Source organism: Ciconia boyciana, chromosome 14 (assembly GCF_034638445.1).
Source record: "Ciconia boyciana chromosome 14, ASM3463844v1, whole genome shotgun sequence".
NCBI lineage: Eukaryota > Metazoa > Chordata > Aves > Ciconiiformes > Ciconiidae > Ciconia > Ciconia boyciana.
The window spans coordinates 2,783,068-2,806,803 of NC_132947.1; the positions used below are offsets into that span (position 1 = coordinate 2,783,068).

A 23,736-nucleotide genomic window follows, 5' to 3' on the forward strand; every position below is an offset into this window, starting at 1 on the left:
CTAACAAAAGGAATTATCCTTTCCTCCACAAAAAGTCCTCATGACTTCAACAGAGTTATTTGTGGTAGATTTGAGGTACATTCAAGTAACCTCTTGTCTCAGTCTCACCTTTGATTTGCGTATTGCCTATGGGCAGAGACTCATATTTGTACTACGTGTTTGCATAGCATCAAGAACAGCAGAGCCCTGCTCTCATGGGCAGATTCATCAGTCCAATAACTGTCCACAGCAAAGATACATGCCCAGGCCAGAAATATCTCTCAGGCTAATTACCCTGTTAGTCTACAGGAGTGATTTTGAAAAGCACTTGGACAAGATTAAACAGACAGCTTTTGTTAATTAAGAACTGTTTGGGCTTCAGGTGCTATAAAGATCCCAGATGGCCCCATATCCACCACCTCTGGCCACAGCTGGGGTCTGCATCTCCCTCTTTATTTCTCATGCTAAAAGTTTTCCTCCCTGCAGCCTGTTTGCTGGAGCGCACGGATTCTCTCCTCCTCCTAAGCAGGAGGTGGGCAGGTCTAACTACATTAAATACACAAACATACTGTGCTCCCGCTCTGCTCCACCAAGGGCTGGCGTGGGCATCGGTGGCCCATCAGCAGCAAAATCTGAGCAAAGGCTGCCCAAAGGGCTGGGGGAAGGGTGAAAACAGCAGCAGCAGCAGCAGCAACAAATAAACCAAGCAGCCAAACCGCCCTGTAGGAGAGGGGAGAGGAGCAAGCAGGAGAGCCCAGGGAGGCTGAGCATTTCGTGTCTCTTTACAGGAGCTTTCTGCAGCCCTTACGCACCTCTGGCAAGTATATGTGCATCAGTGTCCGAGGGAAGAGCATCTTTCTAGGAGGAAGAGCCGGGAATCAGTCAGAAGAGAAAAGGAAAAACAAACAAACCACCAGCTATTATCCCTGGCAGGTGAGAGGGAGAGAGAGAAAGGAGTTTAGGGGAATGAAGCTGGAGGATCCAGAGATTCAGAGAGGAAAAGTTGCCCTGACGGGAGACTCTGCATACTAGAGCCTGAGCTCTGCTCCACAATGGGATTTCTCGTGTCTAAAGGAAACCTCCTCCTCCTGCTGTGTGCCAGCGTCTTCCCCGGTAAGTTTGAGAAAGCTTTTCTACCCCTGCTCTGCTCTTTAGCTCTTTTCTCCCTTGTGCCTCTCAAAGGCATGCTGTGAAGCCCGGTCCCTGTCAACAAGGAATTTCCTCCACTCTGCATCCTCCTGCCCCATCTTTGCAAGTCCCCTAAACGCCAGCCTCTGCTGAGCAATGCTTTGCTTTTATTTTCTGCTCCTTGCCTGATTTGATGGGGAAAGGGTTAAAAGCTGCGGTGGGGACGGGGACAGGAGGGAGAATACAGGCAGGGGCTTAGCATCCTGCTTCTTGCTTGAGTTTTTCTTCCCTGGGTAAAGTGTGTTAATGTGTCTCCGGGCTACAGCTCCAGCTGGGGAGAGCGCAGCCAGCGCTCGGCTAATGCTTCCCTTTGTATAATCCAGGGCAGCTAAAGACTAAGTAGGAGCCATATTCCACGAGAGATGCGGGGAGAGCCCCCGGCTCCCTCTCCCCGCCGTCCGTGGTGGAGGATGGATGCGTCTGCATGCAGCCGGCACAGGAGCGCAGCTCCTCCGGCAGCCCCCCAGAAGAAAGGTGGCTTTAATTTTTAATAACCAACAGGCACCTCCGACGGTTCCTGTAGTGTATGTGCAGGGTCAGGGCTGCTCCTTGCAGCCTCCAACTTTTAAAGTCTTTCTTGAGGGAAATTGCCCTCTTGTTATCCAATTTGTGCTCTCCCCCATCCTCTTCCTTCACCCGTCGTTTTTGTGAAAGACCAGCTATGAAGGTTAGTTTGAAGAGCTGAATTTCAGTCTGCCTTTTTTTTTCTGATGCATTTGATGCCAGTTTTTATGTGTAAATCTGATCCAAAATCCCTATCTCCTGGCAGGAGGCTGCTTTTTCCTTTTTGTCTTGCCCTTCTAGCATCCCTCTTTCCTGCTCGCAGACTTCAGTGCTAGAAACTTGCTGCGAAGTGGCCATAAAAATTAAAGCAGATTCAGGGGAGAATAGCCCATGTAGTGTTTTTCAACACTACAGGATTTACCAATCCTGCTCTGCAATAGAAACCCGACATTGGGAATTGGCCATGGTGGGTGAATAGAGTGAGAAATACATGGCAAAGCCTGGGGTAGCGGGGAGGCAAGTCACCAGGGTGGCATCACCCTCCCATGTGTCCCTGCTTGCCCATCGCTGGGTTTAGCCTGGGGATCCCTCCCGGAGAAGGCTCCAGCTATGCCGGTGCTTGGAGCTGCGTGCGTTTCATGCTGCTGTGCCCCATGCCTTCCCCACAGCCTTCGGTCACGTGGAAACCCGAGCCCATGCGGAGGAGCGTCTCCTGAAGAAACTCTTCTCTGGTTATAACAAGTGGTCCCGCCCCGTCGCCAACATTTCCGATGTGGTCCTCGTCCGCTTCGGCTTGTCCATTGCCCAGCTCATCGATGTTGTAAGTGCAACCCGTTTGTGCAACAAGCTGCCAAGATTATCTGGGTCAGGGCTCAGGGAAAGGCTTCTGGTGCATGTGGGTTTTACCGGCTGATCCAGGGTCAAGTTGGGAAGACTTTGCTCTCAGCAGAGAAGAGTAATCATGCAGACAGCTCTGCTGGAACGAGGGATGACTCATGTGAGTGGCTGATCATCAAAGTGGATCCTTTATTCTTCATTTACTATAGGCAAAATCCCAAATTCCTTATCAAAACCCGTGGGACCGTTCACAGCAGAGCAGTGGAGCAACTGTCATAAATGCCAGAGAGTCCTGACTAAGGAAGAATCCTGATAGCTGATTTGGAATTTGAGCCATAATTATTAACACTAATTTACACAAGCTAATAGGAACAGTGGTTTATGCATCTCTGGAAGACAGCTTGCCTGAAGAGCTTTCTGCAAATGAAAGTTTTGAGGGTTTTTAGCTAATCTGGCAGATATTAACAGGAAAAATGTTTCTGAATGTTTGCTCAAATAGAAGTTACACATGTGCAAACTGCATATGCTATGTACAAAACAGAGTGGTTTACACTCTGGACTGATGCGCACTGAAACAGTATTTAAAGGATTTACTCTTTTACAGTGTGTTGGGGTCAAGTGTGGAATCCAAAGGAGATCCCTGCAGGGCTGCAGATGTTAAGCACACACACAGGCTTTCCAGCTTGTACAGATCTTGCTCCCGCATGCTTCTCTCTCCTGCCCCTGTTTGCATGCAACACTTCCCAGGACAGTGTGTTTGTGTAGATACACATCTCTTGAACAAGCATTGGCCTCACTTTTGGAGGCTTTCTGTCACTTTTTACTGTATTTGTGTGGTAGAGTAAAAGGAGTGATAATGGAAAGTGTAACGCAACTTAAAGACATTACTGGCGTGGGACAATCATAACGGATGACTCGCCACAACATTTCATATTTTGAGATAAGAGTTTTGAGATGCAGAGGACGCAGAGCTGAGGTGGTGGGGGAGGCGGGCAATCAAAGACACTAGCTGCTAGAGAGTTGCATCTCCTTGTGCACAAGCCCTCAGCTTCCAGCTTTGCAGCACAGAAATGATCTTCCATTCCCCTCCTCTCTCTTACGTCAGCCTGAGGGATCCAGGGCTGTTTGCAGTTACTAATGTTGAAGTTGTACGGTTCTCATCTGAATAATTGATAAGACTAAAGATGAGACATTAGTGACTGTGGAGGCATGAGAGAGTTTCCATTATGCAGCTGCTGAATTGTGGAAGAAGGGGGATCGATACACCTGCTTCATAGTGCTCTTCCCAGTTTACTTAAGAAGAATTAATCTTCTTAAAATCATGTCAGTGGTTAGAAGCGCAACTAGCAGGCAGTTCTGTGCCAGGGCTGGTGGGTACAGCTGGAGGAGAGCTCTCATCCCCTGCTGCCCCAGTCTGTGTGGTTGGGGACTGATGACATCCCCTGCCACCACTGCCGCACTTCAGCTGTCTCTCCCCCTTCCCGACAGTGACACTGTTTTGGTGCAAACCCCACTGCAATTGTTAGACCTGACGTTCAGCTCCCAACGACAAGAAGTCTGAAGGAGAAATCAGAGACATATTCAGACCCCAGCTCCTGCTGACAAAAGCTGGGCGTGGGGGAACAAAAATCAATGTGGAACTTGACATCCCTGCATGTCCTTACCTCACCCTGGTGTGCTGAGGGTTTTCTGAGCCCAGAAAAAAGTGGTAAGGGATCCAGCATGTGTCTAGTAGCAGCCACTGAGAAACACATTTGGAGTCCTTAGCCCGTGTCTCTGCAGGACCTTGCGTGCTGCGTTCACCTTGAGAAAAGAGGCCAGGCAGTGCAACACCGCCGTCAGCTGCAGAATCACCCACTGTCCTCTGGGCTGGCTACGTGCAGGAGAAGTCAGCCGTGCAGGCGGAGGAGGCAGTCAGTCATTAGCACATTGCAAACCCCCTACGAGATAAACCCATGGGACTAGAGTCATGCTTCGCTTGGGTCAGGAGGATGGCAGAGCCCTCAGGAGTAGTGATGGGCAGGAGTTTCCACCAAGGGTCTGCACCCAGCCAGGGAGGAAAATTCCAGTAAAAGGTAGCACCTGCGAAACTGGGATCCCCAGTGCAGGGACTGTGGTGGACACCCTCAGATGCTTGGATTGCAACGTGGTAAGAGAAGCAGATGCTCGAGGATTGGTCCAGTCCAGGGCACGGCAGCCTCCTCCAGTGGCATTCCTCATCTCCCATCGGCACCCAGAGAAGTAGCTGGATATTTTTCCTTTCTTTGTTGCTCATTTGAATGTTTTTTGTATTCTTCCTTCCTCCATGTGCTTCTGGTCCCTAACCCCAGACCAGGGTATCTCTGATCAGGTTTTACACTTGGTGCCACAACAGCAGTGAGGAGGCTCAGAAAGGGGGAGGCACAGCCCCCCCCCCCCGAATCTCCTGGCTTTTAATGTTCAGAATTAATCCTGAACTGCCACAAGAGCAAGGTTAATGACAAGCAGTTTGCTTCCAAATGAGCCCTGTCAATTGAGCTGGTTTTGATGCCAACTAAAGAGAGAGAGAAAAGAAAAAAACACACAAATAAGCTCTGAGCTCTGGTGTGACACTTAAATCAGACCAGCACTAGGCTCTGCCCCACATAATTTGTCTTAGTTATTTACACAGGGGTTGTAACAAGCATGCAAGGCAAGCAGCAAGCAGTAATTCATTCTACTACGGCGCTGCCAGCATTATATCTGCCTTACGTTATTTAAAAGTGTATATATATATATACAGTACTACCTTTCCATACTATTTGTACTTAGAGTCGGGAAAACGTCTACCAATTGACAGCATGGGTATACACCAGGCTGTCCAAGGGTTACGTGTCAGCAGAGTAGCTTGGGTTTATTCAGAAAATCCAATCCATAGTGCTCTAGGTTCATGTATTTGGTAGAAGGAGAAACACTGCTGAGCTTCATGTTTCCAGAACTGTGTTCACGGATAATGTTTCACAGTAGAAGTACTAAACACTACTTGCAGACAAAGCTGAGCATTGTAATCCACACACACATGTGTGAGTAAGGATATATATATCCATCACTCCCCTTCCTTCAGTGCCTAGGTCAAAGCCAATCTGTGGAGCTCTTTCCTCTGCCTGGCCCCATCGTCCTAGGCTGAATCCATCAGCACCGAGGAAAATCCCAATAAATTCAAGTCCGTCTGCTCAAAAGATTGCCTAGGTGCAGGCTCAGCTGTTCAGTGGTATCAGGCAGCTGTGCCCTGTCCCATGTTAAATGACAGAAACATCTGCTTTTTATTTCCAAGATGGAACTTACATTTATCGCAGAGTGATTTATAATTACAGCAATGAAGTACAATTAAGAGAAATGTAATTAGTTCATTGGGCCACTTCATCTGCTTCTGTAACCAATATCTGATCTTGCATTTCAGGATGAGAAAAATCAAATGATGACCACGAATGTGTGGGTGAAGCAGGTGGGTGCACCAAAATATGTGGTTTTCCATGTTCCTTTTCAGTTTTGCAATCTGAATTCTCCCAGTTTTGTAACCGCCTCATTTTTGGCAGGAGTGGCATGACTACAAGCTACGCTGGGACCCCCAAGAATACGAAAATGTCACATCCATCCGAATCCCCTCGGAGCTCATCTGGAGGCCAGACATTGTCCTCTACAACAAGTGAGTGTGAGCACTGTGGCCAGAGGGCAAACCCATCCTTGCAAATTTTCTCTGCCCATGGTGTTAAGGTGCTTCTTGCAACTATTCCTCCTTATTTTGTTCTCTATGGTTGAATTCCATGTAGATTCTCATAATATCTGTCCCAGACATGCCTTAAATGACATGACTAACATTCATCACAAGGGCTTTGTTCTCCTAATGATCCTTTCTCTGGACAGCAAGTTTTATTAGGGGATGCCAGGTATTGTTTTCTCTTCACATGTCAGATACACGATTAAGCTGGATTTGAGCTTTCAGTCCTCTTCAATTTCATTTCACCAAGGAGCTCTCCCCTAATTCATCCCCATCAACTGGAAAAGCCAATTACTGAGGATGGGCTTAAGTAAGGAAAATACGCTGAAACATGTCAGACTTGCGTGTCTACAAATACAGGTTTCAGGTCAGCCCAATACCATTCTAGAATTATTCTTAAATAGGTATTTTTTTCTGATCCCAAATGCTTGAAATGTCTCTTGTATGGACACTTCCTAGGGAGCAGGTGGTTATTTTCTTTCTTTCCTTTGGAGAGCGTTGATATTCTTAGAAAGACTGTCCAAGTGCCAAGACTGTTTTCTCCTTGGCTTATCATACCAGAGCTCTCCAGTCTCCTATGATGTAGGATATCCCAGTCTCCCTCCCCAGCACAGGCTCCAGAGAAAACACTTGCTGCAAGCATCAAACAAAAACATCTTTGTACATGGCTAACACTCAGAGAAAACATTCACAGCGGAAGCCAGGCTCATTTTTAATAAAGAGTTGCCTGGTTCTAGTTTGATATGATTTTGCTTTTGGTTTTTTTTTTTAAAAAATGGCTGACGGAGGAATCTGTCCAGGGGATTGTGAGCTTTGGAGACTATGGAAATTGTTATCTTTCCCGTTAGCTTGTCTCTGATCCTCAGTGGTGCGGAGTGATTGCAAACCTCTTGGAAATCACTGCACCCTCACGTAGCACCTTTCAGAGATTAGACCAATGGAAATGACTAATTCATAGGCACTTGGACCTTCCTATCCTACAGGGACACACTCTGAGCATGAATATTATATTACAAGTGCCTCACATTGCAGCCAAGAAAGCTGTTCACAGCTTCCACTGGAAAAAATGAATGTCCTTGTCCTTCTAATTGCTTAATTAATGACAATGGTAAGGATTATTGTTTTCGGAGTTTCTGGTGGTTGTTGTGGTGGACCGTAGTGCCAGAGGAAATAGTGCTACACAAATCTCCATCGTCTATGGGACCTTTGTGCTTCAAACCATCCATTTGCTGGAGCTACTGGTACACAAGAGCCTGATGTGTCATCTCTGGATCTGCTCCCTTGGCTCACCAAGCTCACCACAGCTGATGAGCATGGTCCATGCAAGGAGGGCCCTAGCACTAAAGAAGGAAACCTTGGTATCCTTTTGTGCTCTAGACTGTTTGGGACTTCATGCTGAAAGCAGCCCCCAGAGGTCAATGGGCACCCAGACCTCTGAGCTGGGTAGCCTTTGGCTTCTGCCCTTGCATGCTCTGCCCTGATGTCCTAGTTCACTGCTGCTGTCACTTGAGCAACAACAGGGACTCCAGGGAGCAGCTGCCTATCTGCTGGCCCCAGGAGCTATTCCAGAATGTCCTCCTTAACCTCTTCTGGGGTGCAAGTCTTTCAGCCTTGCCCACCTTATCGCTTGACTCAGTCTGACTTGCAGGGAGGTATGGCAGGTAGCAAGTCTAACCATACTGGTGACCTGCTACCACGCAGGGAGGCCTAGTGCCCCAGCTACCTAAATCCAAGCTCCTTTTCTCCCTTTATCCATACTTACCATCAATAATCATGCATTCCTCTGCTGGTTATCATGAGTCTATCATGCATTTTTAATTGGTTACTTTATCGATGAATTAAACATGGATGTAGGCGCCAACCATTAGCCAGTCAGTAATGGTTTTTTAAATTCTATTATTTTTTAATTCTATACCTCTTTACAGCTATATTTGCCCATGCTCTTTCATACAGTCTTATGTAAACTGTTTTCTGCCCTGGGATATACTTCTCTCTTCTACCTAACTTCCTATCAAATGCATCTGAAGCTGCAGTCAATATCTTAGTTGCACTGCTCTAACGCTCAGGTTTCATGTTTTTTAGAGGTTGCAGGGCAAGGCAGGGCAAATGCAATGCATGCAAGGCAAAACCTGTAGCATGATGGGACACCAAGGTGAGGCTCTTCTGCATGGCAGCTCACCAACTGCATAACCAGACAGTGTTTCTGCTTGTGGGCATCTCAGCTAGAAATGTTTCAGAAAGAAAGGCTTTGCAAAGACAGTGACTAGTCATGGCTGATGCTAACAAGGACTCCATCTCGTATTTTACATATATATATAATATATATATTGTTTAGAGGGAATTTTAAGTACACGCACAGAATTCTGGGTCCCTAAGAGCAAGAGAATTGTGTGCAGAGACATTGGTGGAAGAGAGAGAGTGGCCACACCAGCCTTTTGCACTGTTCAGGCTTTTTAATGTGAATTATTTATTGCTTATCACATGCTCTGGCAGAAGTATGGTATTTCTGTTTGGGATGGTATGCTTTGGAAAAAAGACTTTCTGGACAGGAGATTATACAAATGCCTCTTTTGTTTTCATCTTGGGGTATATATAGAAATGGTGAAATTTAAACTGATTTGAGATTTACATCTTTAAGGAAACCTAACCGTTTCTTGTGAGGTTATTCTCATATCTAAGCTCATTATTGTCAAAAAATTCCATTTACCCACTCTAGAAGCCCAAATTAAATCAGTAAACTCAGCTGGTTTGGCCTAGAGAGTATATGTAGTTGTCAACATTCATAAGGAATCTAAAACCAAATTAATATCCTACAGGGAAATTAATATGCTGTTGAATTCTCAGGCTTGATGAGATAAGTTCCAAGACTGTAAATAGTTTCTACTAGATGTGACAAAACATATGTATAACAGAGGAATATGAGTTAATAGTGAAGCAACAAAGCTGCTTCTTCTCTGCCAAGAAGGCCAGCTGTTCCTTATCTGAGGCTGTAAAGGCTCTTCAGACACCACAAAATCATTTATAAATGGATTATCTAATCCTCTGCATTGATTTATTTTCCCATTCATGAATGGACTTTAAGCACATTTTAGTTTTCTTTTGTATATTTTAAGTAAAAAAAAAACAAAACACCTTTTTTTTTGTCTAATCAGGGAATAAGCCCTTGGGGCTGCATTTCAATTTTTTTTTTGCTTCTGCACCACTATGTTGAGCCATTTGGACCCCATGCAACATAGAAACTCCAGAGAAGAAAACCCTGAAACAGCAGGTTTGCAGCCAGGTGCTCCAGCTGCTAAAGGCTGCCCAGAGGAATGCCAGACCACGTCCTTGAGCCTAATGGATGGACAGGGAACTTGAAATGTGAGCTTCCCTGGCTAGTTTTCAACCGGATATTCATGATAGCATTTATCTTCTCTAGCTTGACGATTGTAAAACCTGGGAAGAAGCTACTGGGACCATTCAGACTTCAAAATTTTCTTTTTTCTCAATATTTTCTGGTGTTAGCTTTTCCAAAAAGAAATCCCTGCCTTAGCCTCCATAGTCACCAAAAAAAAGAATAAAAGACAAGATCATACATGAAGGGAATTCAAATACAAATTTCTGTAATTAGGAGCAGGAAATATCTTGAGGAATTCACCTGTTGGTAATATGGACACAAAGGATTACTGGGCTGGGTTAGAAGATCATCTGGCAGGTGGCTTTTGAAAATCATGAGAAAGCAAAGAGTTCTTTTGAACTACACTATAGCGGCTTGCTCTTTTGAACTATACTATGATGTTTGCAACCAGGGAGACTTACGGAGTAACACTGGTTTCCTGACTCATCCCAAAGCTGTTTGGAGGAGAAATACCAAAAGATGCCCTAGTCTAACCTTTAAAATATTGGAAACATTCTTGACATTTTTCTTTGTGTTTGAGTGTGTACTTGCACAGATCGTGTCATTTTGCACCAGATTGTACTTATTATAGGCCCATAATCGCTACTTCACGCTTAAGCTTTCTTGATTCTTCTGTGAGTTTAAATGGCTATGTTTCTGGAGAGGAATTATATCTCTAGATGCCTTTTGAGGTTTGCTGCCAAGGTCTATCCAGTAATACAGGAACTGAGAAAGAAATTCATGAGAGGGATCTCTCTCATGGGATGTTGCTGAGTTAGCATCCAAGGACTTCTCCTACCATTATGCTAAGGACAGAGCTAGAGTTTTGCCTACAAAACGCTGATGAGGATGCTTGGCAAAGGGAAGAGTTGAAGGAAAATGCACAAATTTAGCACTGTTAGAGCCTTCTGAGAAACTTGTGCTTATTTCATCAGCGTAGCACAGACATTTCTGAGACAGATGCCTATTTTACTGAGGAATGATCAAAATTTCGGTTACCAATGATTTCTAAACATCTGAAGCAAGCAAAAGCTGGGATGGGACCTACAGAAGTACACATCAGCACACTGACACCTCCATCTATGTACCCAAGATCCGCACATCTGTTTTGTACCCAAGTTGCCAACACCTTGGAGATTTTTAAAACCCAACTGGACAAGGTCCTGATCCTCTTGTTGCTGACCCTGCTTTGAGCAGAGAGTTTGGACTTGACAATCTCCAGAGGTCCCTTCCAACCTGTGAATTTGTAGTTATCATTTGGTAGCACAAAACAACTGTTAAACAAAATATTCTCTGATTTGCCTTTGGAGAGTATTCTAATCTGAAGATTACAGAAGCATCTCTTTAATGTCTACAAAAAGGGTGCAGGGTACATTCTTTAAAGGGGTCTTGAAACTCCAATTTGTCTTGGTTACTGCTGTTCCATGAAAAATGCTTTAAATGAGGACATTCTAGCTATATCCGTATATGTATATAGCTAATTTTCAGGCTTTTAAAGCTCTGTTTGGATTTAAATTGTATCATCAGAAATTAAAATAAATGTGTGCCTCATTTACATGCATTCTGAAAACATTTAATTTTGTGAAATGATGTATCTCCCAACTGCAGGAAAATAGAAACTGGAAAAAAAAATCCATCAGCAGAGCTTTCTAATGAAATACAGTTGATGGCTGCCAGTAGAACAATGCCATTCTTGAACCCTTATAAACTTAGAAGATTTTAGAAGAGCAGGCTTTATTCTCGAAATGAGGAATCAAAGGCTGCAGAACACAGCAGCACTATTTCCGTTGGCAAAGGAATAAGTGACTGTCTTTTCTCTTTATTAGTGTGCACTGTTGTATTTGACATGAGAATATAAGAGCTCCAGTACTTTATTACTGACAGATTCTTAGAGCTGTCAGGTCAGAGTAATCAGGAGAGCCTGACTATCTTAATTGTCAAGTTCTTGTTGTGATGTTTACCTTGCGCTTGCTCCTTCTTCCAAATGGTTTTTCGTGACAACTGTCACAACACAGTGGTCTAGACTGAATGAGATGAAAATGTGCTACCACTATAAAGGAATGCAGATTTTCTCCATCTGCAGGAACTGCAGGAACTGCAGGAACTGCAGATTTTCTCCATCGCACTATATCAGATCTCCCACCTTCCTGTCTAAGGAAATATTCATGTTATGCAGTCAGGGCTGTGGACACAACTGGGCCAAGAATGGCTTTTCCCACAGCAAAGCTTTCCACAAGAAAACAGAGTTTCCCCAATCTCATAACTGCAGACTTCATTTGCAGTCGGTTGTCTCAACTTCATCCCTTGGAGGAGATTGGGGAAAGGCTTTGGAAGACCATCGACAGCCAGATGACCTTGTTTGCTCCCTCCCTCATGTCAAGAGGAGCAGAATGAAAGTCTCACCGAGGATGAAAGCATCTCTCTAGGTTCACCTCGCAATGGCAGGGCGCCAGCAAGCATAGCTTCCAATCCAGCAAGCATATGCTTGAAGGTCCAGTGTGGGTGGTAAGCTTGGAGAAGGATGCAAAAATATATGTATGCACAAAGAGTTGAAGGATGCAAAAATATATGTATGCACAAAGAGTTAAGACAACTGTGAACACTACCTTTGCACAATATAGCTGGCTTGGATACAGTCTATGTACAGCAGCATGGCTAATTTACCCTGCTTACAAATTGCTCAGATATCTCTACATTGAACTGCAATGGGAAGTTCAAACGTGCCCAGTAAAGTCAGGAATTGTTTCACAGCCCTGTTAGATTGGTGAGGGAGAAACAGGAGGATCCCAGGGTGTTTTATGGCTCCTCAGAGTCATTAGCTGGCTCTCAAATACAAGAAGCTATTCTGCTGCTGGTTTCACTCCTGCCATAGCACTGCAGGCAAAAAAATCCAGCTTGGAAGGCAGTACCAGTGTTATTTGTAATAATGTGTGAGCCAAAGAGGACCCAGGATGAGGCTGGGTTTGTTAGGCAAGCAATTAAAAAATATCTTCCTCATCAAAGAAGCAGATCATTTATGGAAATAATTGGCACACAAGATCTGCAGCATCACACTGGTTACATCTACGCTTGCAGAAGAGAGGCATGTGGCTAGTCACGCAGAGACTGCAAAACTGCCAGACAAGACATTTCTGGGTATGAAACACAATTACGTGAATTATTATTGTTCCTGGATGAATTTTTAGCAAGAGTTTCATGCCCTTTTCCAACAGTTTTCATAAGGGAAAACACACACCTGTGTTGTTTACCCAGCCACTTACACATCGCTCTACCTAAGAAGGGAAACACTAGTGGATGCTCATTATCCCTTTTCCGTAATATGAGTCCAATTATAAACATAATGTTCCATTAATGAATGATTTAATCATGCCTCAGAGATCTCATTAAATGCAGAATTGGATTCCAAATTCCTATCGAGATTTAGAAAGAAAACCACCGAGAACAGCAAACACTGGACTGTCACTTGCTGTGCATGTTTCATGTCTCAATCTGGCTTTACAGTGCAGGCAAAACCCAGGAGAAAAAAAAGATGGTTTTCATCCAAAGCAAGTGGTCCTGGAGTGTAAATTAGATTTGAGAAAGAAGAGGTAAGAAGGGAGTTGGGTGGATGGTACAATGGCATTTTTTCGGTTTAATTTGCATCGGAGTAAAACAAAATGGTGGTTTTGCCTTGATCCCTTTGAGACAGCAGTCTGGGTTTGTACATCTTTTTAGATTTGCTGTCTTAAAAAAAAAAAAAAAAGACATTTTAAACCTTTAGAAAAAGTCCATTTCAGAGGTCAAAAAGCACTGGGTCCTTTTGTGTTCTTTTGTTTTTCCAAAATATGCCACAAAGAGCAAAGGCTTTCCATTATAGAAACAAAGAACAGCTTAGTAAAAACCTGGTTCTCCACCACACAGTAATTCTGAGTTTATTTTTCCATTAATTCAAGCAACCTGGAAAATTGTCTCAAAAGACAAAGATCTGGGCTGTGATCCTGGGGTCGGGGGCCTGTGCCAGCTCTGCCCAGATACCGTGTTAGCCAAGACAGCTCACTGAGGGCCACTGTTTCCCAAAATGAGCAATACTACACCAGTCTCACTGGAAGCCAGTGTAGTCATGGACTGATGAGGATGCTTCACAGGACAAGGTGAAATATCAGAAAGTCTTTTTTTTCCCTTTTGCATACGAATTAATGGATGATCTCCTAAAGAAATAAATTTAGGGAAGTTCCTCTGCCTTCAGCAGGTTGAGGGGCCCCGCCAAGTTGTCCCTGCACTGTTTCTCTTGCTGCTGGTGAGGAAGAGGAGAGGCGTGACCCCCATGCACCCCGTCGCTGTATCGCTGCTGTCACGGCCCATCTGAGTGCTGAAGCAGCAGAGCAGGGCCAAGGGAGTTTGCCGATTGCTGGGAAAGCGGCTGCAGGCTGGATCGGCTCCAGCCGGGAGGGCTGGGCAGGAGCAGAGAGCTTTCTATCTATATCAGCCTGAATAATTCATCTCAAGTTTTTAGCAGAAGCTCTCCCTCCCCTGCTCAGCTTCCCCTTTGTTTAGCAGCGTTGCTGTTTGTGGCTCGGCATCACACAACAGGCTTCTTCCTCTCTATCCCCGAGCTCTGCAGCGGCTTGAGGCGAGTGTGTAAAATGGTCCCTGATTCCCTCCCTGCTTTTGGATGCTCTTTTCTCTATCCTGTAGCTAGACTTGAGGGCATTGCTCTACAAACAGATTCCACCTGCTTTTTTCGGTTGGGATTTCAACCTTTCAGACATTTGCTCATGATGAAAAAAATTGCAGCTCTATCCAAACCTCACCCACATTTTAAGGCTCCTTGAACCAGGGTGTTTGATGCAGGTTGTGACTGTCCAAGGATACCAAAATCTTCTGTCTGCGAGTAGAAATCAAGGGAGAGAGAGTGTTTGAAGTTTCAGCTAGTCACTGCACTAAGGGGTTGCAGATGTAGGGGCTTGGCTCATTTTCAGGTGAAGGTGTAATTTTCTGATTCAAACATCCAGTCTCCATCACGATAATTATTTGCACAAGGAGATATGTCACTTGTGCAGCTCTGAACGCTTCAGTTTTGCCTCTTTGTGTAAGGTAAAACGCAGGCTGCAGATCCTGCAGACACTGCCTGGAGGAAGGACGTGGCTGTAGAAAAGGTACCTGTGGACATGGCCCCAGATGTGGAGTTTAAGTAAGTGCCACAGTCCACATGTCCTCCTCACTGAGAGCAGGGGAGGAACAGCGCTTCTTGATGGCATAGCCATGCAGGGCATTAATTACCTGCTGTGCTAATTGAATATATTAATGAGCTAATTTCTTTCTGCGGCCTCCACGCACTGGGACAAGCGGCAGGTTCAATGTTTAATGTGTAGTAGCAGAGCCATGAGGAAGGAGCGGAGCTGCGGCTGGTGATGCTGAGGCAGGTGGAGGACAGGGCTGTCTCCAGGGCTGGGGAGCCCATTCCCAGAGTTTCTCCATCTCCCTCCTTTCTCCAACACTATTACAGCTCAAGTATGGCATTTCTTGGTGGTCTTTCTTCCCCAAAATCTCCAGTGCCCTTGCCTGTCCTGTTGCCTTTCTTGATCTCCTTCACTTGTATCCCAGTCCCCATGACAAGCTGGAAGCAGCCGGTGTCACGGGTACATGGCATGGTGCTGTGGGAAATCAGTGCACTGATCAGCTGAGAAAAGCAGATCCAAACCAAAAAAATGCTGTTTATGCAATAGTTTTTTTACTGGCTGGAAAATGGCTTTCTGATATAAAATCCTGGGTTGTTATCTATTTATCTTATACCGGCACACAGACCCCAATTGAGAGTCCCTGTAAGAAGACACCGTAAAAGACAGCTCTCTTCCTTACTGGGAAATCGAGAGATTAACTTTCATTATTCCTATTAATAGGATGTTCTTGCTGTTTTTCGTGTAAGAGACTGAATGATTACCCAATACTGTTTCATTTATAGCAGCTGTCACAATTAATTCTGCAGAGCCCACAGACACACTACCTGATAGTGGTTCGTTCCACCTCTCTAAAGCAAACTCAACCCTTTCCAGGGCATTTATGGGACACTTTTGAGGAAAACTTGTGTACATTCACCTCAAGGACCTGACTTATGCAAGGTGAGGGCTGACATTTGCATGCAAATCCAGTGCTTGCATAAGCCAACAGAGTTCAAAACCCACTGGATACAGTGGATGGATCCAGTATTTGCACATGATGTGCCTGTTGCATCTCTCAGGTGCCCCGAGTGCATTTTTGGAAGCAGGCACTAAATATCCTATTTCTTTAACAGAGTTGAGATGTCTCAGAGAAGCCTTAGTCTTTTTTGTCTTCTATCTCTCCCCAGTGCTGATGGTGACTTTGCAGTCACCCACCTGACCAAGGCCCACCTCTTCTATGATGGGAGAATTAAATGGATGCCACCTGCTATCTATAAAAGCTCCTGCAGCATTGATGTTACCTTCTTCCCCTTTGACCAGCAAAACTGTACAATGAAGTTTGGTTCCTGGACCTATGACAAAGCCAAGATAGACTTGGTGAGCATGCATAGTCATGTGGACCAGCTGGACTACTGGGAGAGCGGGGAATGGGTCATCATCAACGCTGTGGGCAATTACAACAGCAAGAAATATGAATGCTGCACAGAGATCTACCCCGATATAACTTACTCCTTCATTATCCGGAGGCTGCCACTGTTCTACACAATCAATCTGATCATCCCTTGCCTGCTGATCTCCTGCCTGACTGTCCTGGTCTTCTACCTGCCCTCCGAGTGTGGAGAGAAGATAACCTTGTGCATCTCCGTGCTGCTGTCCCTCACTGTGTTCCTGCTGCTTATCACAGAGATCATCCCGTCTACCTCCTTGGTCATCCCTCTGATTGGAGAGTATCTTCTCTTCACCATGATATTTGTTACCTTATCTATCATCATCACTGTCTTTGTGCTCAACGTGCACCATCGTTCCCCACGTACCCACACGATGCCTGACTGGGTGAGGAGGATCTTCCTTGACATAGTCCCACGCCTCCTCTTCATGAAACGTCCCTCTGCAGTGAAAGACAATTGCAAGAAGCTCATTGAATCCATGCACAAAATAACGAATACACCAAGGCTTTGGTCTGAGATCGACGTGGAACCCAACTTCACTACCTCATCTTCCCCCAGCCCCCAGACTAATGAGCCATCACCCACATCTTCCTTCTGTGCCCACCTCGAGGAGCCAGCCAAGCCTCAGCCTATCTGCAAGTCCCCTTCTGGGCAGTACTCTGTGCTGCACCCAGAGCCTGTACAGGTGACCTGCTCCTCTCCACAGCCCTCATGCCATCCCCTGAGTGACACCCAGACCACCTCCATCTCAAAAGGCAGATCACTAAGTGTTCAGCAGATGTACAGCCCCAACAAGGCAGAGGAAGGGAGTATCCGCTGTAGGTCCCGGAGCATCCAGTATTGCTACCTGCAAGAGGACTCTTCCCAGACCAATGGCCAATCCACTGGCTCTCCAGCATCCCAGCCGTGCCACCTAAATGAAGAGCAGCCCCCGCACAAGCCCCCTCAGTGCAAGTGTAAATGCAAAAAGAGTGAGGCAGCTGGCACACCGGCTCAAGGAAGCAAGACTCACAGTGCCAAAGAGCAACATCTTTTGTTGATGTCCCCAGCCCTGAAGCTGGCAGTGGAAGGGGTTCACTACATCGCAGACCACCTGCGAGCAGAAGACGCGGATTTCTCAGTAAGTATGCTAACTTAGCCTGCTCTCCTTGGGTAAGTCAAAAATTATCTGCTAAGGAAGCCCCACCAAACCTGGGGCTATACAGAGAGTATACTTGTTGATGCAGGCTCAGCCATCCCTGATATTGTGGCTTTTGAACACATTGGCCACTATAGGCACGGCTGGAGAGTTTGTCCTTGGGGTCTTGGCAAGCATGTGGGCGAAGGGGCTAGCACAACCAGACCATGCTCAGGGCTGCTGTAGAACAATAGGATTCTCCAGCACAAAATAGGAGTAAAGTTGTTGTTAGGTAGGAAGGAAGCAGCTGAGATTGTGAGAGAGACCCAAAAAGCAGTCATCTGGTGGGAACATAGCAGACATTCTTTATAGAGAAGCCTCTGACAGACGGGGAATTCACACTCTCTGGTTTTTATTAAGCATTGACTCTGGCTACTGAGCCTAGGAAAGCAAATTTCCAAAATAGGTTGTGGATGTGGGAAGCGCGTAGTAGCGTAGGGACGTTGCAGGGTATGTTTAGCTCTGCGTGATGCGATTCCTCATTAGTGGACTTCCACGGGAGCAGTTGGCTCTGTGCAGGAAGGTGGGTGGACAGACAAATTTCACACTTACTCTGAAGGGGTAAATATGGCTACAAATAGAGAAGCAAAGTAGAGGCTGAAAGAATTTCTTTTAATGGAGATGGTGATGCACGTACAAATGCCACATCCTTTCACACCTCTTGTAGCTCTTCCCCTGCAATACTATGGATACGGTGTGGTAGCTAATTATGGCCATAATGAAGTAAGCCACAAGATAACCTGAAGTTAGTGTTCTTGCTAAAGAAAAGTCTTATCTAGCTTTTCCTAGAGGGATCCGTCAGCAAAAGGTACTTTTTCATCTGTGCTTACAGTTTGATTATCTCAAGATTTAGCATCAGTGCAAGTCATAGTGCTTTTAAGCAAGACTTCCTGGGCATGAAGAGTGTCTTTATATTTGCATTTTTCACAGCACTGAGCACTTCTAGCAGCAGCAACAAAAGATTAAGTGCTACTGTCCATTTATATACTCTTTGGTACCATAGTTTGAGAGGCCTCTGTTCTGTAGTGTATTTCACTTCACAACATCCCTTTGAGGAAGTAACTGTTTATTCCTCATGTTGAGGAGTGACAGCCAAAATACAGAGATGAGGTGACCTGTGCAAGGTCACAGAACAAATCTGTGGCAGAGATGGGCTGTGAATCCCCATCTTCATTAGTTGACAGCCCAGCACTCTTTGCTGGGCTAAAGCACTTCACAAGCACATTAGGACTGTGAGAATTAAACTCTGCTCTCTCATCCTAGCAATAATCGCAAGTAAACCCATGGAAGTCAGTTGATTTTAACTCACTTGTTTCCCCGTGGTGCAAATGAAAGAATATTACACCAATAATACTTCCCATTTCAACTGATTCTCTTTCTGCTAAGCTTGTTGATATCATCAAGAACTGAGTCAATGAATATCTTGGGTTCTTTCCTTTTAATCCATGATTGCAACTTTCTTTAAAATTAAAACAGTCTTCAGAAGCCACGAAGTTTGTTCTTATACCTTCCACTGCTCTTCCCTCTTGACATGAAGTGATTATCCTGAGAAAGCACTATCCTATTTAGAGCACTAAACATCAAAAGCAGAAGAAAAGGAGCAGCTTTCAGGGCTCTGACCAGACCTCCTGCAGTCCAGGCTCCGAGCAAAGGCAGCAGGAAAACATCCAGCAATGAGCAGAGAAGGGTCACCCCCAGGACCACCGATGCACCAGGCTCCCCAGGAAAAGCCTGCAAACCTGCCCGCAGTTTTCTGCTCTTTCACAGCAGTTGTGGTTGGCACAGTAGGCAGAGGTTGGGTTTTCAGATTCGAGGGAATAATTGCTGAGCCTGGTCTGAGCCTATACTATTTTCTTTTTCTGGATCCAAGTAATGTCAAGTAGGAAAGCACATTTTTTTCTCCAGGTGGAAATGACAAAGAAGAAGGAAACATGATCTTCTGGAATTGAAATGTACTGTAAGGAGCAGAACTGATCTAATAAAATGAGAATTTATTGGGGAAATTATCAGTACTCAGAAATTTGCTTTCATCTTAAAATCATATTGTGCTATTTCTTCATGGAAGTCTTCAACAAATCTATCAGCAGGCACCTCTGATGCAGCTGCAGCCCCTGAGACACAGCTCGCTGTCTCTTGGGTAATATTTTCAGAGACATGCACCTTCCCAGAATAAGAACAGAGCTTCTTTTGAAGTTCCTGTTTTTTTTCTAAAGCACCATTGCCACGGGGGCAGTGCTTCTAAATTAAAAGTAAATAGCTCATTTAATGAAGTGCTTCAGCAAAGAGAAAATAGGAAATGCAAGAGGCAGTTGTTTGTTACAAAAAGATATCTGCAAACAGTACGAGCACAACGGTACACTGGGGAAAATGCAAGACCAAATTGTCCCAGCGTATCGTAGAAATGCCATTAGAAATTAATTACAGACTGAGAAGCAAAACAAGTTGCATGTCACACACGAGCCAAAATAGCCGGACACCAACAGCACCGTCTGGAAAGCCTTGTTGTCCTCATGCCTGTGCGCATCTCCGGACTACTCTAAGAAGGAGACTTGGAAGATAGCTTAAAAATAAAATGGGAGAGAATGTAGCTGAGGGGGGGAAGCCTGGGATAATCTCACCAGTTTATTTTTAACAAAATACAATAAAACCACCCGGTACTGCTCTAATCTGTGTTGCAGGCTCTGGGTCCCAGGGATCAGATGTCACCAAGGTACCTCAACCCTCCACTCAAATCCTGGGACAGGACGCCCTCTTCCCACTGCTCAGACCTGCAAGGAGATGGACCAGGGAAGAGCTGCAGATTCCCTTACTTTTTGGGAATTTGGGGGTGGGGAAGTCAGCTGGTTCCTGCCCCTGATCCTTTCCTGAAAATAGTTTTGAGTGAGCTTCTTAAAACTAATCAAAATACAGCTCAGGAGCTGGGGTGGCAGATGTTGACAGCTGCATAGATGTCAGAGAGGCCTCTGCGGATCATGCTCCACGTGGGGTGCTGGACCACAGGGACATGCTACAGCGCTGTCAGAAAACAAAACAAAACAAAAAATCCAGATAATTTTCTTTTCCTCCTACTCTATTTTTTTTTTTTTCATTGTCTCCCATAATTTCCAATTTCACCCTTCTGTGCTCTCGGTCTGAAGCTGGATATTGATTTTGCAAACATCTGATGCACTCCCAGCCATCATTTTCAAGATGGGCTGAGTATTTATGCATACACCATTACGTTTGAAAGCAAATTTCTGTTGAACTTTCCAAGTTGTTCCTCTTCTCCCATTTCCCCCTGCTTTTCTCAAAAAGAAACTCATCTAGTTCATTTATTTTCTTCGTGTGATCTAGCACTTACTTTTACTAGCACGAATACTCAAAAAAGCTTATTTTGCCAGAATAGGGCACTATTTACTCAACCCAGCTTTCCAGCTGGACATCAGATGGTAAATTTCAGATTTTCTTTACACATTGGTTGCATCATGGGACACTAATCCCATAAACACAATCATCCAGAACTTGCTTAGCTGGCCCTCTCACCAGGAATTTTAAGCATCAGAGACTCACTCCAACTCTCAGCCAGCGATAAGTCAGAAAACATACAGCAAAGGGGAGTTATCCACTGAGACCTTATCCTTGGGATGAGAGAATTCTTTTTGATTTCAAGGGTCACTATTTCTTTTACTCTCCCTAATTATAGATGGATGTGCTAAGGGCTTATGTACAATCATAAAATAACATGGTTTCCCCCAAGAAGATAACAAGCTTCAGGATGAACCTCAGTTGTTTACTTCTGCCTATTGAATAGTAAAGACCTGCCTAACTTGGTGCTGTTTTTAAAGGGAATAAAATTATCCATTGCACAAAAATATTTAACTGATTCTTACACTTCTGAAAAAGTTCAGGTATTCCTGAAATTTCAGATGCTTTGTTCAGAGAACAAATTATGGGAAAATATGAAATGCTCTCCAGTGTGTGCCTCATTTCCCAGTTTACAACGCTGCTTACTGAGCCAAGGAGCCGGAGCAACACCAGATGAGTTAAAGGCCTAATCAAGCAGTCCACATGGCAAATAAGGAGAGGCATAGTTAAAGAGCTCATTTTGCTGACATTGCTTCAGCTGAACGTTGTCTGTGTTGAAGCACAGAGTGACGAAAGGCACTTTGCAAATACATTGGAAGATTCATGATCAGTTTGTGAAGGGTTCAGCACTCAAAATGAGGTAAATGCACACACCTTACCTGAAAGGAATTATTCTCTTAGCTCAATAAAGTGTCACAACATTGGTCACAGAAGCCAGGATTGTATATTCTCTCCCTCTGACACATCATGATTTCTCTGTACCACCCACAAGGTATAAGATAAAATCTAGTGGTGCATCCATGACTGATGAAGAAAGAGAAGACTCAAGGTGAGTTTTCAGAGTCACTGCGTTGTGCTCAGAGCTTGTTTGTTTGGTGCTTGACAGATCATAATATTTTAGGACCTGAAGTTGCCACTGTACCTGTGAAAACATCATCTGCTGCAAATGGCTATTTCATTGATGTTTGGATTTCTTCCCTTACCAAAATTAATTTTCAGCATAATCAGAAAAACCTTAAAAAAAAAAAAAATCAAACCAGGTCTCATCATACAAATTGTGTTCTAGCTCACACCTACTGTTCTGGGCTACTCCCTTATTATTATCTGTTTAAAACAAATGTAGCATCTGTGGATGAAAAGGCCTGTACCATTAGTGTTGTATTATTATTGTACTGTGCTTTTCACGCATGCTACAGCCCAATGTAGGTGGCAGCTTTGGGCATGGCGAAGCCACTGTTCGCTCAGGGTCGCAGACTGGTAGGTGCAGTAAAGCAGCCCCAGCAAAGCACAGCCTTGGCTTTGCTTTCTCCTTACACCACACTCCTGACTTGCTGCAATCACGGCCACCGAAGAGGTTTGAGCTAGCTCCTGCTGAGATGTTTTCCCTAAAGAGCGAGGCAGCGTGCCAAATTTCAGCCCTCGGGTCTATTAATCACCAAGTGGTATATTGTAGGAAATGATAATGGGTGCAGCCATATCAAATAAAACTTTGCCATCTGATCAGTCCTTTTCCTGGGAAAGAAATTAATAACAGCAATGTAATAAAAGAGGTTTTCATATGTATGTGGTTTCTTACTTAATGAAATAGCCATTTACAATTCTTGCCTGATGGTATTAATAAGTACTAGACCTCCCCAGAGAGGAATTGCTGGAAAATCCTCCCACAGCAAGACAAAAGTGGGGAAAAAGCAGAGTGAGGAAGACCACTTCTTTTATTTTCTGCTTCATTTTCACTGCTTACTCACCCAAAGCTGTAAATCCCTTCGCAGAAAGTTTGGCTTCTTTAATCTGTAAGCAAATCTGTTTACGAGCATGGGGAAATGAGTAATTTCTTCCCCCCCACACCCCACCCTCCCCAGTTTGAATTGCAGCCTCGTTTGCACACCCAGTTACAGCTGTTGCTCATGGAAAATGGGATAGTGAGTGTGCAGATGAGCTTAATTATCCACGGGCGTATGTCATCCCTGGGGAGCTGTGAACAGGGTTTGCAATTGCACATGCACACCCACGCAGTCTGGGAATCTGTCTCCCACATCAGCAACTGACAGGCTAAATCTTTGCCATCATGTAGGACCACTAAATGTAAGCGAGACCTTCCCCTCCTATCTCTGGACTTAAATTAAAATATCCTATTTTGGAATAAAGCACTAATAGTCTTCATAAGTTATAGTCTCAAATAAACGTTAATAATTGGCCTTTCATCTCTGTGTTCCCAGGTGAAGGAAGACTGGAAGTACGTTGCAATGGTCATTGATAGGATCTTCCTCTGGATGTTCATCATTGTGTGTTTGCTGGGAACTGTTGGTCTTTTCCTCCCACCATGGCTGGCAGGAATGATCTAAATATAGCTACATAAGGAAGAAAGTATATCCCACTCTATGGATTGTAGTTCACCTGGAAGGAAAGCAGCAGAGAAATGGAGGCAGCCTTTTGAATAATTTACTGCGTGTCCGCTGTTGAGTTGCTCCAGAGCTCTCTGGGAATACTTTCTGAGGTTGCATCGTTTTGCCAAGCCATTTTCATCTCCTCCATCTAATTTAGGGGAAAAGTTCTTATTAAGGTCTGTACATAGCATGGTGGCATTCATTGGCATATACTCAGCAATGTAAGAACACGAGCTTGTTCCCTCAAGCAGCACATAAAGAGGCTTCGCATCTACAAACCAGCCCCTGGCAAATTAGCTCCAGTCGTCTCCAGAGGTCTCGGTGTGCCCTGCCTAGTAATTTTGCCCTGTCAACCTGAAGTGGTTCAGGACTGCGTGTCCCTGTATGAGTCATTTTATAAATAAA

The 23,736-nt window shown here is 44.7% G+C and overlaps 1 protein-coding gene across 1 annotated transcript; it reads left to right on the forward strand.

Annotated features, from left to right (window-relative positions):
* The first annotated feature begins 1,031 nt into the window (after positions 1 to 1,031).
* On the forward strand, positions 1,032 to 23,289 carry CHRNA4 (cholinergic receptor nicotinic alpha 4 subunit). Its single transcript, XM_072879055.1, has 6 exons — positions 1,032 to 1,092; positions 2,340 to 2,491; positions 5,927 to 5,971; positions 6,063 to 6,172; positions 15,946 to 17,326; positions 23,164 to 23,289. Exons 1-6 carry the CDS (start codon positions 1,032 to 1,034, stop codon positions 23,287 to 23,289), a joined length of 1,875 nt encoding a protein of 624 aa, XP_072735156.1.
* The last annotated feature ends 447 nt before the right edge of the window (positions 23,290 to 23,736 follow it).